This window comes from Anomaloglossus baeobatrachus, chromosome 9 (genome assembly GCF_048569485.1).
Source record: "Anomaloglossus baeobatrachus isolate aAnoBae1 chromosome 9, aAnoBae1.hap1, whole genome shotgun sequence".
In the NCBI taxonomy this organism is placed as follows: Eukaryota; Metazoa; Chordata; class Amphibia; order Anura; family Aromobatidae; genus Anomaloglossus; species Anomaloglossus baeobatrachus.
In genome coordinates, this window is record NC_134361.1 from 230,893,480 (window position 1) to 230,912,340 (window position 18,861).

At 53.3% G+C, this 18,861-nt stretch overlaps 1 protein-coding gene across 2 annotated transcripts in view; it reads right to left on the reverse strand.

The window, feature by feature from the left end:
* The window catches only part of SNAPC4 (small nuclear RNA activating complex polypeptide 4), a 133,212-nt gene that overhangs the window by 91,980 nt on the left and 22,371 nt on the right, over positions 1-18,861 (reverse strand). For both annotated transcript variants that reach the window (XM_075324738.1, XM_075324740.1), the window contains 3 exons: positions 16,622-16,700; positions 13,613-13,694; positions 12,627-12,731 (listed from right to left, as the gene is read on the reverse strand). In XM_075324738.1, coding sequence (XP_075180853.1) covers positions 12,627-12,731; positions 13,613-13,694; positions 16,622-16,700 — 266 coding nt within the window. The remainder of the gene's footprint in view (positions 1-12,626; positions 12,732-13,612; positions 13,695-16,621; positions 16,701-18,861) is intronic.

An 18,861-nucleotide genomic window follows, 5' to 3' on the forward strand; every position in this document is an offset into this window, starting at 1 on the left:
GAATCACCAAACCCAGCCCCCCGATAACAGCCCGGAGCATTGTCCTCCTCCACCATCTGTACAGCACAATGCAGTCCTGGAATCACCAAACCCAGACCCCCGATAACAGCCCGGAGCATGATCCTCCTCCACCATCTGTACAGCACCATGCAGTCCTGGAATCACCAAACCCAGCCCCCTGATAACAGCCCGGAGCATTGTCCTCCTCCACCATCTGTACAGCACCAGGCAGTCCTGGAATCACCAAACCCAGACCCCCGATAACAGCCCGGAGCATGATCCTCCTCCACCATCTGTACAGCACCATGCAGTCCTGGAATCACCAAACCCAGCCCCCTGATAACAGCCCGGAGCATTATCCTCCTCCACCATCTGTACAGCACAATGCAGTCCTGAAATCACCAAACCCAGCCCCCCGATAACAGCCCGGAGCATTGTCCTCCTCCACCATCTGTACAGCACAATGCAGTCCTGGAATCACCAAACCCAGCCCCCTGATAACAGCCCGGAGCATTGTCCTCCTCCACCATCTGTACAGCACAATGCAGTCCTGGAATCACCAAACCCAGCCCCCTGATAACAGCCCGGAGCATGATCCTCCTCCACCATCTGTACAGCACAATGCAGTCCTGAAATCACCAAACCCAGCCCCCTGATAACAGCCCGGAGCATTGTCCTCCTCCACCATCTGTACAGCACAATGCAGTCCTGAAATCACCAAACCCAGCCCCCTGATAACAGCCCGGAGCATTGTCCTCCTCCACCATCTGTACAGCACAATGCAGTCCTGGAATCACCAAACCCAGCCCCCTGATAACAGCCCAGAGCATTGTCCTCCTCCACCATCTGTACAGCACAATGCAGTCCTGGAATCACCAAACCCAGCCCCCTGATAACAGCCCGGAGCATTGTCCTCCTCCACCATCTGCACAACACAATGCCGTCCTGGAATCACCAAACCCAGCCCCCTGATAACAGCCCGGAGCATGATCCTCCTCCACCATCTGTACAGCACAATGCAGTCCTGAAATCACCAAACCCAGCCCCCTGATAACAGCCCGGAGCATTGTCCTCCTCCACCATCTGTACAGCACAATGCAGTCCTGGAATCACCAAACCCAGCCCCCCGATAACAGCCCGGAGCATGATCCTCCTCCACCATCTGTACAGCACAATGCAGTCCTGGAATCACCAAACCCAGCCCCCCGATAACAGCCCAGAGCATTATCCTCCTCCACCATCTGTACAGCACAATCCAGTCCTGGAATCACCAAACCCAGCCCCCCGATAACAGCCCAGAGCATTATCCTCCTCCACCATCTGTACAGCACAATGCAGTCCTGGAATCACCAAACCCAGCCCCCCGATAACAGCCCAGAGCATTATCCTCCTCCACCATCTGTACAGCACAATGCAGTCCTGGAATCACCAAACCCAGCCCCCCGATAACAGCCCGGAGCATTATCCTCCTCCACCATCTGTACAGCACAATGCAGTCCTGGAATCACCAAACCCAGCCCCCCGATAACAGCCCAGAGCATTATCCTCCTCCACCATCTGTACAGCACAATGCAGTCCTGGAATCACCAAACCCAGACCCCTGATAACAGCCCGGAGCATGATCCTCCTCCACCATCTGTACAGCACAATGCAGTCCTGGAATCACCAAACCCAGCCCCCCGATAACAGCCCGGAGCATTGTCCTCCTCCACCATCTGTACAGCACAATGCAGTCCTGGAATCACCAAACCCAGACCCCCGATAACAGCCCGGAGCATTGTCCTCCTCCACCATCTGTACAGCACAATGCAGTCCTGGAATCACCAAACCCAGCCCCCCGATAACAGCCCAGAGCATTATCCTCCTCCACCATCTGTACAGCACAATGCAGTCCTGGAATCACCAAACCCAGACCCCTGATAACAGCCCGGAGCATGATCCTCCTCCACCATCTGTACAGCACAATGCAGTCCTGGAATCACCAAACCCAGACCCCCGATAACAGCCCGGAGCATGATCCTCCTCCACCATCTGTACAGCACAATCCAGTCCTGGAATCACCAAACCCAGCCCCCCGATAACAGCCCGGAGCATTGTCCTCCTCCACCATCTGTACAGCACAATGCAGTCCTGAAATCACCAAACCCAGACCCCTGATAACAGCCCGGAGCATGATCCTCCTCCACCATCTGCACAGCACAATGCAGTCCTGGAATCACCAAACCCAGACCCCCGATAACAGCCCGGAGCATGATCCTCCTCCACCATCTGTACAGCACAATCCAGTCCTGGAATCACCAAACCCAGCCCCCTGATAACAGCCCGGAGCATGATCCTCCTCCACCATCTGCACAGCACAATGCAGTCCTGGAATCACCAAACCCAGACCCCCGATAACAGCCCGGAGCATGATCCTCCTCCACCATCTGTACAGCACAATGCAGTCCTGGAATCACCAAACCCAGACCCCCGATAACAGCCCGGAGCATGATCCTCCTCCACCATCTGTACAGCACAATCCAGTCCTGGAATCACCAAACCCAGCCCCCTGATAACAGCCCGGAGCATGATCCTCCTCCACCATCTGCACAGCACAATGCAGTCCTGGAATCACCAAACCCAGACCCCCGATAACAGCCCGGAGCATGATCCTCCTCCACCATCTGTACAGCACAATGCAGTCCTGGAATCACCAAACCCAGACCCCCGATAACAGCCCGGAGCATGATCCTCCTCCACCATCTGCACAGCACAATGCAGTCCTGGAATCACCAAACCCAGACCCCCGATAACAGCCCGGAGCATGATCCTCCTCCACCATCTGTACAGCACAATGCAGTCCTGAAATCACCAAACCCAGCCCCCTGATAACAGCCCGGAGCATTGTCCTCCTCCACCATCTGTACAGCACAATGCAGTCCTGGAATCACTAAACCCAGACCCCCGATAACAGCCCGGAGCATTGTCCTCCTCCAGCATCTGTACAGCACAATCCAGTCCTGGAATCACCAAACCCAGCCCCCCGATAACAGCCCGGAGCATTGTCCTCCTCCACCACCTGTACAGCACAATGCAGTCCTGGAATCACCAAACCCAGCCCCCTGATAACAGCCCGGAGCATGATCCTCCTCCACCATCTGCACAGCACAATGCAGTCCTGGAATCACCAAACCCAGCCCCCCGATAACAGCCCGGAGCATTGTCCTCCTCCACCACCTGTACAGCACAATGCAGTCCTGGAATCACCAAACCCAGCCCCCTGATAACAGCCCGGAGCATGATCCTCCTCCACCATCTGTACAGCACAATGCAGTCCTGGAATCACCAAACCCAGCCCCCCGATAACAGCCCGGAGCATTATCCTCCTCCACCATCTGTACAGCACAATGCAGTCCTGGAATCACCAAACCCAGACCCCCGATAACAGCCCGGAGCATGATCCTCCTCCACCATCTGTACAGCACAATGCAGTCCTGGAATCACCAAACCCAGACCCCCGATAACAGCCCGGAGCATGATCCTCCTCCACCATCTGTACAGCACAATCCAGTCCTGGAATCACCAAACCCAGCCCCCTGATAACAGCCCGGAGCATGATCCTCCTCCACCATCTGCACAGCACAATGCAGTCCTGGAATCACCAAACCCAGACCCCCGATAACAGCCCGGAGCATGATCCTCCTCCACCATCTGCACAGCACAATGCAGTCCTGGAATCACCAAACCCAGACCCCCGATAACAGCCCGGAGCATGATCCTCCTCCACCATCTGTACAGCACAATCCAGTCCTGGAATCACCAAACCCAGCCCCCCGATAACAGCCCGGAGCATTGTCCTCCTCCACCATCTGTACAGCACAATGCAGTCCTGGAATCACCAAACCCAGCCCCCCGATAACAGCCCGGAGCATTGTCCTCCTCCACCATCTGTACAGCACCATGCAGTCCTGGAATCACCAAACCCAGCCCCCCGATAACAGCCCGGAGCATTGTCCTCCTCCACCATCTGTACAGCACAATGCAGTCCTGGAATCACCAAACCCAGACCCCTGATAACAGCCCGGAGCATTGTCCTCCTCCACCATCTGTACAGCACAATGCAGTCCTGAAATCACCAAACCCAGCCCCCCGATAACAGCCCGGAGTATGATCCTCCTCCACCATCTGTACAGCACAATGCAGTCCTGGAATCACCAAACCCAGCCCCCCGATAACAGCCCGGAGCATGATCCTCCTCCACCATCTGTACAGCACAATGCAGTCCTGAAATCACCAAACCCAGCCCCCTGATAACAGCCCGGAGCATTGTCCTCCTCCAGCATCTGTACAGCACAATGCAGTCCTGGAATCACCAAACCCAGACCCCTGATAACAGCCCGGAGCATGATCCTCCTCCACCATCTGTACAGCACAATGCAGTCCTGGAATCACCAAACCCAGACCCCTGATAACAGCCCGGAGCATGATCCTCCTCCACCATCTGTACAGCACAATGCAGTCCTGGAATCACCAAACCCAGACCCCTGATAACAGCCCGGAGCATTATCCTCCTCCACCATCTGTACAGCACAATGCAGTCCTGGAATCACCAAACCCAGACCCCCGATAACAGCCCGGAGCATTGTCCTCCTCCACCATCTGTACAGCACAATGCAGTCCTGGAATCACCAAACCCAGACCCCCGATAACAGCCCGGAGCATGATCCTCCTCCACCATCTGTACAGCACAATGCAGTCCTGGAATCACCAAACCCAGCCCCCCGATAACAGCCCGGAGCATTATCCTCCTCCACCATCTGTACAGCACAATGCAGTCCTGAAATCACCAAACCCAGCCCCCTGATAACAGCCCGGAGCATTGTCCTCCTCCACCATCTGTACAGCACAATGCAGTCCTGGAATCACCAAACCCAGACCCCTGATAACAGCCCGGAGCATTGTCCTCCTCCACCATCTGTACAGCACCATGCAGTCCTGGAATCACCAAACCCAGCCCCCCGATAACAGCCCGGAGCATTGTCCTCCTCCACTATCTGTACAGCACAATGCAGTCCTGGAATCACCAAACCCAGACCCCTGATAACAGCCTGGAGCATTGTCCTCCTCCACCATCTGTACAGCACAATGCAGTCCTGGAATCACCAAACCCAGCCCCCCGATAACAGCCCGGAGCATTGTCCTCCTCCACTATCTGTACAGCACAATGCAGTCCTGGAATCACCAAACCCAGACCCCCGATAACAGCCCGGAGCATTGTCCTCCTCCACCATCTGTACAGCACAATGCAGTCCTGGAATCACCAAACCCAGCCCCCTGATAACAGCCCGGAGCATGATCCTCCTCCACCATCTGTACAGCACAATGCAGTCCTGGAATCACCAAACCCAGCCCCCCGATAACAGCCCGGAGCATTGTCCTCCTCCACCATCTGTACAGCACAATGCAGTCCTGGAATCACCAAACCCAGCCCCCCGATAACAGCCCGGAGCATTGTCCTCCTCCACCATCTGTACAGCACCATGCAGTCCTGGAATCACCAAACCCAGCCCCCCGATAACAGCCCGGAGCATTGTCCTCCTCCACTATCTGTACAGCACAATGCAGTCCTGGAATCACCAAACCCAGACCCCTGATAACAGCCCGGAGCATTATCCTCCTCCACCATCTGTACAGCACAATGCAGTCCTGGAATCACCAAACCCAGCCCCCCGATAACAGCCCGGAGTATTGTCCTCCTCCACCATCTGTACAGCACAATGCAGTCCTGGAATCACCAAACCCAGCCCCCTGATAACAGCCCGGAGCATTGTCCTCCTCCACCATCTGTACAGCACAATGCAGTCCTGGAATCACCAAACCCAGCCCCCCGATAACAGCCCGGAGCATTGTCCTCCTCCACCATCTGTACAGCACAATGCAGTCCTGGAATCACCAAACCCGGACCCCTGATAACAGCCCGGAGCATTGTCCTCCTCCACCATCTGTACAGCACAATGCAGTCCTGGAATCACCAAACCCAGACCCCCGATAACAGCCCGGAGCATGATCCTCCTCCACCATCTGTACAGCACAATCCAGTCCTGGAATCACCAAACCCAGCCCCCCGATAACAGCCCGGAGCATTGTCCTCCTCCACCATCTGTACAGCACAATGCAGTCCTGGAATCACCAAACCCAGCCCCCCGATAACAGCCCGGAACATTGTCCTCCTCCACCATCTGTACAGCACAATGCAGTCCTGGAATCACCAAACCCAGACCCCTGATAACAGCCCGGAGCATTGTCCTCCTCCACCATCTGTACAGCACAATGCAGTCCTGGAATCACCAAACCCAGCCCCCCGATAACAGCCCGGAACATGATCCTCCTCCACCATCTGTACAGCACCATGCAGTCCTGGAATCACCAAACCGAGCCCCCTGATAACAGCCCGGAGCATGATCCTCCTCCACCATCTGTACAGCACAATGCAGTCCTGGAATCACCAAACCCAGCCCCCCGATAACAGCCCGGAGCATGATCCTCCTCCACCATCTGTACAGCACCATGCAGTCCTGGAATCACCAAACCCAGCCACCTGATAACAGCCCGGAGCATGATCCTCCTCCACCATCTGTACAGCACAATGCAGTCCTGGAATCACCAAACCCAGCCCCCTGATAACAGCCCGGAGCATGATCCTCCTCCACCATCTGTACAGCACCATGCAGTCCTGGAATCACCAAACCCAGCCCCCCGATAACAGCCCGGAGCATGATCCTCCTCCACCATCTGTACAGCACAATGCAGTCCTGGAATCACCAAACCCAGCCCCCTGATAACAGCCCGGAGCATGATCCTCCTCCACCATCTGTACAGCACCATGCAGTCCTGAAATCACCAAACCCAGCCCCCCGATAACAGCCCGGAGCATTATCCTCCTCCACCATCTGTACAGCACAATGCAGTCCTGGAATCACCAAACCCAGCCCCCTGATAACAGCCCGGAGCATGATCCTCCTCCACCATCTGTACAGCACCATGCAGTCCTGAAATCACCAAACCCAGCCCCCCGATAACAGCCCGGAGCATTGTCCTCCTCCACCATCTGTACAGCACAATGCAGCCCGGAGCATTGTCCTCCTCCACCATCTGTACAGCACAATGCAGCCCGGAGCATGATCCTCCTCCACCATCTGTACAGCACAATGCAGCCCGGAGCATTGTCCTCCTCCACCATCTGTACAGCACAATGCAGCCCGGAGCATGATCCTCCTCCACCATCTGTACAGCACAATGCAGCCCGGAGCACTATCCTCCTCCACCATCTGTACAGCACAATGCAGTCCTGGAATCACCAAACCCAGACCCCTCCATCAGACGCAGATAGAGCCGTGTGACCCGTCACTGCACAGAACACGTCTCCTCCAGAGGCCAGTGATGGCGGCTTTACACCGCTCCATCCGACGCTCGGCATTGTGCTTGGTGATGTACGGCTCGGCATTGTGCTTGGTGATGTACGGCTCGGCATTGTGCTTGGTGAGGTACGGCTCAGCATTGTGCTTGGTGATGTACGGCTCGGCATTGTGCTTGGTGATGTATGGCTCGGCATTGTGCTTGGTGATGTACGGCTCGGCATTGTGCTTGGTGAGGTACGGCTCGGCATTGTGCTTGGTGATGTACGGCTCGGCATTGTGATTGGTGATGTACGGCTCGGCATTGTGCTTGGTGATGTACGGCTCGGCATTGTGCTTGGTGAGGTACGGCTCAGCATTGTGCTTGGTGATGTACGGCTCGGCATTGTGCTTGGTGATGTATGGCTCGGCATTGTGCTTGGTGATGTACGGCTCGGCATTGTGCTTGGTGAGGTACGGCTCGGCATTGTGCTTGGTAATGTACGGCTCGGCATTGTGATTGGTGATGTACGGCTCGGCATTGTGCTTGGTGGTGTACGGCGGCTGTAGCTGCTCGGCCATGAAGCCCCCGGTGTGTGCAGTGTTTGTGCTGATGTGACCAGAGGAGGTCTGGACTCTGCAGTTATGCGGTCAGCAGAGCGGTGGGGTCTTTTCTGTCCTCTGCTCCTCAGCACCCGGCCCCCCGCTGTGTAACATTACGGGGTCTCCAGTTCATGGCTGAGCTGTTGCGGTTCCTTCCACTTCTCAGTAATATCAGTCACAGGTGATGGGGAAGAAATGTCAGGAACGGACGTGTTACCTCGGTGTCTCCTAGTACAGGATGCGCTGGTATCAGTGAGATCTGCACCACCGGCCGCTCTGTCACATGTTAGTAAAGGCAGACAGCATGAGGGGGGGGGGGGCGGAGGTTATATATTGGGGGTGAGGGGCGGAGGTTATACACCGGGGGCGAGGGGCTGGAGGTTATATATTGGGGGTGAGGGGTGGAGGTTATACACCGGGGGTGAGGGGCTGGAGGTTATATATTGGGGGTGAGGGGCGGAGGTTATACACAGGGGGTGAGGGGCTGGAGGTTATATATTGGGGGTGAGGGGCTGGAGGTTATACACCGGGGGTGAGGGGCTGGAGGTTATATATTGGGGGTGAGGGGCGGAGGTTATACACAGGGGGTGAGGGGCTGGAGGTTATATATTGGGGGTGAGGGGCTGGAGGTTATACACCGGGGGTGAGGGGCTGGAGGTTATACACCGGGGGTGAGGGGTGGAGGTTATATATTGGGGGTGAGGGGTGGAGGTTATACACCGGGGGTGAGGGGCTGGAGGTTATATATTGGGGGTGAGGGGCGGAGGTTATACACAGGGGGTGAGGGGCTGGAGGTTATATATTGGGGGTGAGGGGCTGGAGGTTATACACCGGGGGTGAGGGGCTGGAGGTTATATATTGGGGGTGAGGGGCGGAGGTTATACACCGGGGGTGAGGGGCTGGAGGTTATATATTGGGGGTGAGGGGCTGGAGGTTATACACTGGGGGTGAGGGGCTGGAGGTTATACACCGGGGGTGAGGGGCTGGAGGTTATATATTGGGGGTGAGGGGTGGAGGTTATACACCGGGGGTGAGGGGCTGGAGGTTATATATTGGGGGTGAGGGGCGGAGGTTATACACAGGGGGTGAGGGGCTGGAGGTTATATATTGGGGGTGAGGGGCGGAGGTTATACACAGGGGGTGAGGGGCTGGAGGTTATATATTGGGGGTGAGGGGCTGGAGGTTATACACCGGGGGTGAGGGCTGGAGGTTATACACCGGGGGTGAGGGGCTGGAGGTTATATATTGGGGGTGAGGGGTGGAGGTTATACACCGGGGGTGAGGGGCTGGAGGTTATATATTGGGGGTGAGGGGCGGAGGTTATACACAGGGGGTGAGGGGCTGCAGGTTATATATTGGGGGTGAGGGGCGGAGGTTATACACAGGGGGTGAGGGGCTGGAGGTTATATATTGGGGGTGAGGGGCGGAGGTTATACACAGGGGGTGAGGGGCTGGAGGTTATATATTGGGGGTGAGGGGCTGGAGGTTATATATTGGGGGTGAGGGGCTGGAAGTTATATATTGGGGGTGAGGGGCTGGAGGTTATATATTGGGGGTGAGGGGCTGGAGGTTATATATTGGGGGTGAGGGGCTGGAGGTTATATATTGGGGGTGAGGGGCTGGAGGTTATATATTGGGGGTGAGGGGCTGGAGGTTATATATTGGGGGTGAGGGGCTGGAGGTTATATATTGGGGGTGAGGGGCTGGAGGTTATATATTGGGGGTGAGGGGCTGGAGGTTATATATTGGGGGTGAGGGCTGGAGGTTATATATTGGGGATGAGGGCTGGAGGTTATATATTGGGGGTGAGGGGCGGAGGTTATATATTGGGGGTGAGGGCTGGAGGTTATATATTGGGGGTGAGGGCTGGAGGTTATATATTGGGGGTGAGGGCTGGAGGTTATATATTGGGGGTGAGGGCTGGAGGTTATGTATTGGGGGTGAGGGCTGGAGGTTATATATTGGGGGTGAGGGCTGGAGGTTATATATTGGGGGTGAGGGGTGGAGGTTATACACCAGGGGTGAGGGGCTGGAGGTTATATATTGGGGGTGAGGGGCTGGAGGTTATATATTGGGGGTGAGGGATGGAGGTTATATATTGGGGGTGAGGGGTGGAGGTTATATATTGGGGGTGAGGGGTGGAGGTTATACACCGGGGGGTGAGGGGTGGAGGTTATATATTGGGGGTGAGGGGCTGGAGGTTATATATTGGGGGTGAGGGGCTGGAGGTTATATATTGGGGGTGAGGGGTGGAGGTTATATATTGGGGGTGAGGGGTGGAGGTTATATATTGGGGGTGAGGGGTGGAGGTTATATATTGGGGGTGAGGGGCTGGAGGTTATATATTGGGGGTGAGGGGTGGAGGTTATATATTGGGGGTGAGGGGTGGAGGTTATATATTGGGGGTGAGGGGCTGGAGGTTATATATTGGGGGTGAGGGCTGGACGTTATATATATTGGGGGTGAGGGCTGGAGGTTATATATTGGGGGTGAGGGGTGGAGGTTATATATTGGGGGTGAGGGGTGGAGGTTATACACCGGGGGGTGAGGGGTGGAGGTTATATATTGTGGGTGAGGGGCTGGAGGTTATATATTGGGGGTGAGGGGCTGGAGGTTATATATTGGGGGTGAGGGGTGGAGGTTATATATTGGGGGTGAGGGGTGGAGGTTATATATTGGGGGTGAGGGGTGGAGGTTATATATTGGGGGTGAGGGGTGGAGGTTATATATTGGGGGTGAGGGGCTGGAGGTTATATATTGGGGGTGAGGGGTGGAGGTTATATATTGGGGGTGAGGGGTGGAGGTTATATATTGGGGGTGAGGGGCTGGAGGTTATATATTGGGGGTGAGGGCTGGACGTTATATATATTGGGGGTGAGGGGCTGGAGGTTATATATTGGGGGTGAGGGGTGGAGGTTATATATTGGGGGTGAGGGGTGGAGGTTATATACCGGGGGTGAGGGGCTGGAGGTTATATATTGGGGGTGAGGGGTGGAGGTTATATATTGGGGGTGAGGGCTGGAGGTTATATATTGGGGGTGAGGGGTGGAGGTTATACACCGGGGGTGAGGGGCTGGAGGTTATATATTGGGGGTGAGGGGTGGAGGTTATACACCGGGGGTGAGGGCTGGAAGTTATATATTGGGGGTGAGGGGTGGAGGTTATATATTGGGGGTGAGGGGTGGAGGTTATACACTGGGGGTGAGGGGCTGGAGGTTATACACCGGGGGTGAGGGGTGGAGGTTATATATTGGGGGTGAGGGGTGGAGGTTATACACCGGGGGTGAGGGGTGGAGGTTATATATTGGGGGTGAGGGGTGGAGGTTATACACTGGGGGTGAGGGGCTGGAGGTTATACACCGGGGGTGAGGGGTGGAGGTTATATATTGGGGGTGAGGGGTGGAGGTTATACACCGGGGGTGAGGGGTGGAGGTTATATATTGGGGGTGAGGGGTGGAGGTTATACACCGGGGGTGAGGGGTGGAGGTTATATATTGGGGGTGAGGGCTGGAGGTTATATATTGGGGGTGAGGGGTGGAGGTTATATATTGGGGGTGAGGGGCTGGAGGTTATATATTGGGGGTGAGGGGTGGAGGTTATATATTGGGGGTGAGGGGTGGAGGTTATATATTGGGGGTGAGGGGTGGAGGTTATATATTGGGGGTGAGGGGTGGAGGTTATATATTGGGGGTGAGGGGTGGAGGTTATATATTGGGGGTGAGGGGTGGAGGTTATATATTGGGGGTGAGGGGTGGAGGTTATACACTGGGGGTGAGGGGCTGGAGGTTATACACCGGGGGTGAGGGCTGGAGGTTATATATTGGGGGTGAGGGCTGGAGGTTATATATTGGGGGTGAGGGGCTGGAGGTTATATATTGGGGGTGAGGGGTGGAGGTTATACACCGGGGGTGAGGGGTGGAGGTTATATATTGGGGGTGAGGGCTGGAGGTTATATATTGGGGGTGAGGGGTGGAGGTTATATATTGGGGGTGAGGGGCTGGAGGTTATATATTGGGGGTGAGGGGTGGAGGTTATACACTGGGGGTGAGGGGCTGGAGGTTATACACCGGGGGTGAGGGGTGGAGGTTATATATTGGGGGTGAGGGGTGGAGGTTATACACCGGGGGTGAGGGGCTGGAGGTTATATATTGGGGGTGAGGGGTGGAGGTTATACACCGGGGGTGAGGGGCTGGAGGTTATATATTGGGGGTGAGGGGTGGAGGTTATATATTGGGGGTGAGGGGTGGAGGTTATACACCGGGGATGAGGGGCCTGATCCTGAATTCAATGACTAACTTGTACGTCCAATCCGTTTCTCCATACAGGACTTCTCCCTTGCAGCACCAATCTGCATTTCTGCATTCTGAGCGTCATAGATTGTATTTTCATTTATACCTGTGTTTTGTTTTTCTCTTTTGCTTTATTGGGGGACACAGAACTGTGAAGAGTCCCCCAATGAGGAGTCCGAGAAAGAGATTTTTTGGTGAGTATACAGAAATCCTTCTTTTTTCTGTATTAGTTGTAGATTTTTGTAAAAAAAAACAAAAAAAAACACACACACAACAAAAAAGACAACAAAAACCCCAACATGTAGAGCTGAGCTCCTGCGCGGGAGTGTTCACACAATAAGAGCACAGAGGAGTGACTCACTTGATGTCAGTGACCTCCCGCTCCACCTCCTGGACCTGCCTCGTGATCACTGATCTGTCAGAGTCGCTCTTGGCATTGTCACGCTTCTGCTGCAGGTACTCCAGCCTAAAGGAGAGGCACCGTTATCACATGACTGGAGGGTATGAGCCCTGGTGGTCTGACCACTGCGGCCCCCACCAATCACATGACTGGAGGGTATGAGCCCTGGTGGTCTGACCACTGCGGTCCCCCATTAATCACATGAATGGAGTGTATGATTGCTGGTGGTCTGACCACTGGGACCCTCACTAATCACATGAATGGAGTGTATAATCCCTGGTGGTCTGACCACTGGGATCCCCACTGATCACATGAATGGAGTGTATAATCCCTGGTGGTCTGACCACTGGGATCCCCACTGATCACATGAATGGAGTGTATAATCCCTGGTGGTCTGACCACTGGGACCCCCATCGATCATATGACTGGAGGTTATGATCCCTGGTGGTCTGACTACTGGGACCCCACTAATCACATGAATGGAGGCTATGATCCCTGGTGGTCTGACCACTGCGGCCCCCCATTAATCACATGAATGGAGTGTATGATCCCTGGTGGTCTGACCACTGGGACCCCCATCCATCACATGAATGGAGTGTATGATTGCTGGGGGTCTGACCACTGGGACCCCATCCATCACATGAATGGAGTGTATGATCCCTGGTGGTCTGACCAGTGGGACCCCCACTAATCCCATGAATGGAGTATACATGTAGTAAGCATGTGTGACCACCAGTCCTGTAGATCTTGTATGGACAGTGGTGGTCCATGCTCTTACCCTTCCATACACACAGGTGGCTTTCTTGGGATCAGTGAGGGTCCCAGTATTTGGACCCCCCCATCAATCATATATCTAATGCTGTAAGTAGTTTATGCCCCCCCTGTACATGGTAGGTGACAGGGCTCTGCCTTTCGCACACACAATGGGGGGCTTTGCAGGAACTTACTTGAATAGTTTGGGCTGAAGCATCTTTTGTAAACTGTCACTCAAAATTGCCTTTCTTAACTCTTCGTGGTCTGTAGTCCTCCCTGTATGATGGGCAAAAAAAATAGATTAGGGTCCTGCATTAATACAGAGATCGCACCGCCATTACTGTATTATATAGGATACAAGGCGCCGCACTGCATAAAGCAAGCATGACGTGAGGTTTGCGTATCAGGAGCTATGAAGCATACACGGACACAGATTACGGGGGCGGTGGATTTAAGAAGACCCCCAAGCAGTTTGCCTTGTCCGGAGGATATACAAAGCAAAGTGCACAAGGATGTGGCTCCGGAGAGTGGGCCTTAATAAACCTCTCCCGGCCCCTCTGGATTAGAAGGCTAGGGACAGGTCATCCCTGACCCATCCGGCACAAGGAGTCCGCTCCCTTCTGGGAACGACAGGAGCCGGCACCACGGTGAGAGCCACGTGCAGTTACGGAATGGCCCTGGCTGCGGAGAAAAACGATGGTGTCCGGCTGCTAATTCAGCGGCCCTCATATTCAGAAGGGATCCACTCGGATCCGAAAGAGACAGCCCTATTTTGCGGACCAAAAAGAATCAGACTGCCCAACAGTACAGAAGGCGAGCGATGAGGATCACCGAAGCTTGCGGACAGCCCAACTTGCTCCCATTTGTGGAACGCAGACCGGGTCTAGTCTGATTTTCCTCCCGAGGAGGGTAGTCCAGGGGGTCATGGGTGGAGGCAGAACCTCAAGACTACAAAAACCAGCGGGGCGATTCAGGAGATTGCATCCTGAATAGTCCTCAGGCCCCCCAGGGAACTTCGGCACCTTTGGGTCACAAACTACTAGTCCAATGTCTCCATAACTGGTGGCCAGAGGTCACCTGACAGAATGACAATACACTGTGTGCAGAATTATTAGGCAGATGCGTATTGTGGTCACGTGATACTTTGTATACATGTCGTCCTACTCCAAGCTGTATAGGCTGAGAGCCAACTACCAACGAAGTAACTCCGGTGATGGCATCTCTGTAATGAGGAGGGGTGCGGTGTAATGACATCAACACCCTATATAAGGGGGGCGCAATTATTAGACAACTTCCTTTCCTTTGGCAAAATGGGTCAGAAGAGAGATGTGACGGGCTCTGAAAAGTCCATATTGTGCGATGTCTTGCAGAGGGACGCAGCAGTCTGGAAATTGCCAAACTTTTGAAGTGTGATCACCGATCAATCAAGCGTTTCATGGCAAATAGCCAACAGGGTCACAAGAAGCGTACTGGGCAAAAAAGGCGCAAAATAACTGCCCATGAATTGAGGAAAATCAAGCGTGAAGCTGCCAAGATGCCATTTGCCACCAGTTTGTCCATATTTCAGAGCTGCAACGTTACTGGAGTATCAAAAAGCACAAGGTGTGCCATACTCAGGGACAGGCCAAGGTAAGGAAGGCCGAAAACCACCACCTCTGACCAAGAAACAGAAGATAAAACCTCAAGACTGGGCCAAGAAATATCTGAAGACTGATTCTTCACAGGTTTTATGGATGATGAAATGTGGGTGACTCTTGTTGGGCAGATGGATGGGCCAGAGGCTGTATCAGTAAAGGGCAGAGAGCTCCACTCCCACTCAGACGCCAGCAAGGTGGAGGTGGGCACTGGTATGGGCTGGGATCAGCAAACATCAACTTGTGGGACCTCTTCGGGTTGAGGATGGAGTGAAGCTCAACTCCCAGACCTACTGCCAGCTTCTGGAAGACAACTTCTTCAAGCAGTGATACAGGAAGAAGTCGCTATCGTTCAAGAAAAACATGATTTTCCTGCAGGACAATGCTCCATCACATGCATCCAACTACTCCACAGCGCGGCTGGCCAGTAAAGGGCTAAAAGATGAAAAATAATGACATGGCCCCCTTGTTCACCTGATCTGAACCCCATAGAGAACCTGTGGTCCTCATAAAATGTGAGATCTACAGGGAGGGGAAACAGTCCACCTCTGGGAGCAGTGGCTGGAGGCTGCGGTGTCTGGAGGCTGCGGTGTCTGGAGGCTGCGGTGCCTGGAGGCTGCGGTGCCTGGAGGCTGCGGTGCCTGGAGGCTGCGGTGCCTGGAGGCTGCGGTGCCTGGAGGCTGCGGTGTCTGGGGGCTGCGGTGTCTGGGGGCTGCGGTGTCTGGGGGCTGCGGTGGCTGGAGGCTGTGGAGTCTGGGGGCTGCGGTGGCTGGAGGCTGCGGTGGCTGGAGGCTGCGGTGGCTGGAGGTTGCGGTGGCTGGAGGCTGCGGTGGCTGGAGGCTGCGGTGGCTGGAGGCTGCGGTGGCTGCTGCACGCAATGTTGATGGTAACAGATGAAGCAATGACAGAATCTATGGATGGAGGCTGCTGAGGGTCATCAGAAAGAAAGGGGGCGATATTGGGCACTCATGTTTGGGGTTGTTTTTGCAGTCAGGAATGTTTATTTCTATATTTTGTGCAGTTATATTGGTTTCCTGGTGACAATAAACACGTGAGATGGGAATAGATTTGGTTTTTATAAAGTTGCCTAATAATTCTGCACAGTAATAGTCACCTGCACAAACAGATCCTCCTAAGAAGCCAAATCTAAAAACCTCACAACAACTGCCAAAATATTAACCCCTCCAACTGCCAAAAATATTAACCCCTCCAACTGCCAAAAATATTACGCTTTGTATTTAGGAGTCTTTTGGGTGATTGAGAACATAATTGCTGATCAATAATAAAAAAAATCTGCTAAAATACAACTTGCCTAATAATTCTGCACACGGTGTACACCCCAGTGTGAATTAGTATATCTGCCCCAAAATCTGCAGGCTGAGCCAAACCTGCTAAGAACAGATACTACCCCTGATGTTACCGAAAAGGCCAAGAAGAGACAGAGCATTACATGGGGGCCGCTGCAATGAATGGCTGCGCATGAACAGCACGGGGCGCATTGTGCGGAGAAGCTGCACTCGGCCTCCTCCAGGACCGGACATTCCTATAGACTGGATACGGACAACTCACATTTTTTACTGCTTAATTCTTTAAAGGTCTTCACAATATGAGAAGATCTCTCCATCATCTCCGGATTAGCTGGAGGCCCCTGCCAAAAAATAACAATAATAATAATTCTCATTTTTACTACAGGCTATGACTTCAGACTTTATTTTCACAGTGATGGGAACTCGAGATCAGTTTAAAGAAGCACTCCGGGGGACGAAACCACCCTCTGGTGCAAAACCTGAGGAGGGGGAGCAGGGCACAATGTCCTGCTCTGCCTAGTGTGTGAGGGGATGAGCGAGAGCTAAAAAATAAGGTTTATATTATATACATACACACATCTCACTTTTGACTCAAGTATAAGCCTAGGGTGGGAAATGCAGCAGCTACTGGTAGTAATGTGCCCACATTGTCCCCTGTAGTAATGTGCCCACATTGTCCCCTGTAGTAATGTGCCCACATTGTCCCCTGTAGTAATGTGCCCACATTGTCCCCTGTAGTAATGTGCCCACATTGTCCCCTGTAGTAATGTGCCCACATTGTCCCCTGTAGTAATGTGCCCATATTGTCCCCTGTAGTAATGTGCCCATATTGTCCCCTGTAGTAATGTGCCCACATTGTCCCCTGTAGTAATGTGCCCACATTGTCTCCTGTAGTAATGTGCCCATATTGTCCCCTGTAGTAATGTGCCCACATTGTCCCCTGTAGTAATGTGCCCATATTGTCCCCTGTAGTAATGTGCCCATATTGCCTCCTGTAGTAATGTGCCCATATTGCCTCCTGTAGTAATGTGCCCATATTGTCCCCTGTAGTAATGTGCCCATATTGTCCCCTGTAGTAATGTGCCCATATTGTCCCCTGTAGTAATGTGCCCACATTGTCCCCTGTAGTAATGTGCCCATATTGTCCCCTGTAGTAATGTTCCCACATTGTCCCCTGTAGTAATGTGCCCATATTGTCCCCTGTAGTAATGTGCCCACATTGTCCCCTGTAGTAATGTGCCCATATTGTCCCCTGTAGTAATGTGCCCACATTGTCCCCTGTAGTAATGTGCCCACATTGTCCCCTGTAGTAATGTGCCCACATTGTCCCCTGTAGTAATGTGCCCATATTGTCCCCTGTAGTAATGTTCCCACATTGTCCCCTGTAGTAATGTGTCCACATTGTCCCCTGTAGTAATGTGTGCATATTGTCCCCTGTAGTAATGTGTGCATATTGTCCCCTGTAGTATTGTGCCCATATTGTCTCCTGTAGTAATGTGCCCATATTGTCCCCTGTAGTAATGTGCCCATATTGTCCCCTGTAGTAATGTGCCCATATTGTCTCCTGTAGTAATGTGCCCATATTGTCCCCTGTAGTAATGTTCCCACATTGTCCCCTGTAGTAATGTGCCCACATTGCCTCCTGTAGTAATGTGCCCATATTGTCTCCTGTAGTAATGTGCCCACATTGCCTCCTGTAGTAATGTGCCCATATTGTCCCCTGTAGTAATGTGCCCACATTGTCCCCTGTAGTAATGTGTGCATATTGTCCCCTGTAGTAATGTGCCCACATTGTCTCCTGTAGTAATGTGCCCATATTGTCCCCTGTAGTAATGTGTCCACATTGTCCCCTGTAGTAATGTGCCCATATTGTCCCCTGTAGTATTGTGCCCATATTGTCCCCTGTAGTAATGTGCCCACATTGTCCCCTGTAGTATTGTGCCCATATTGCCTCCTGTAGTAATGTGCCCATATTGTCCCCTGTAGTAATGTGCCCATATTGTCCCCTGTAGTAATGTGCCCACATTGTCTCCTGTAGTAATGTGCCCACATTGTCCCCTGTAGTAATGTGCCCATATTGTCTCCTGTAGTATTGTGCCCATATTGTCCCCTGTAGTAATGTGCCCATATTGTCCCCTGTAGTAATGTGCCCATACTGTCCCCTGTAGTAATGTGCCCACATTGTCCCCTGTAGTAATGTGCCCATACTGTCCCCTGTAGTAATGTGCCCACATTGTCCCCTGTAGTAATGTGCCCACATTGTCCCCTGTAGTAATGTGCCCATATTGTCTCCTGTAGTAATGTGCCCATATTGCCTCCTGTAGTAATGTGCCCATATTGCCTCCTGTAGTAATGTGCCCATATTGCCTCCTGTAGTAATGTGCCCATATTGTCCCCTGTAGTAATGTGCCCATATTGTCCCCTGTAGTAATGTGGCCATATTGTCCTCTGTAGTAATGTGCCCATATTGTCCCCTGTAGTAATGTGCCCATATTGTCTCCT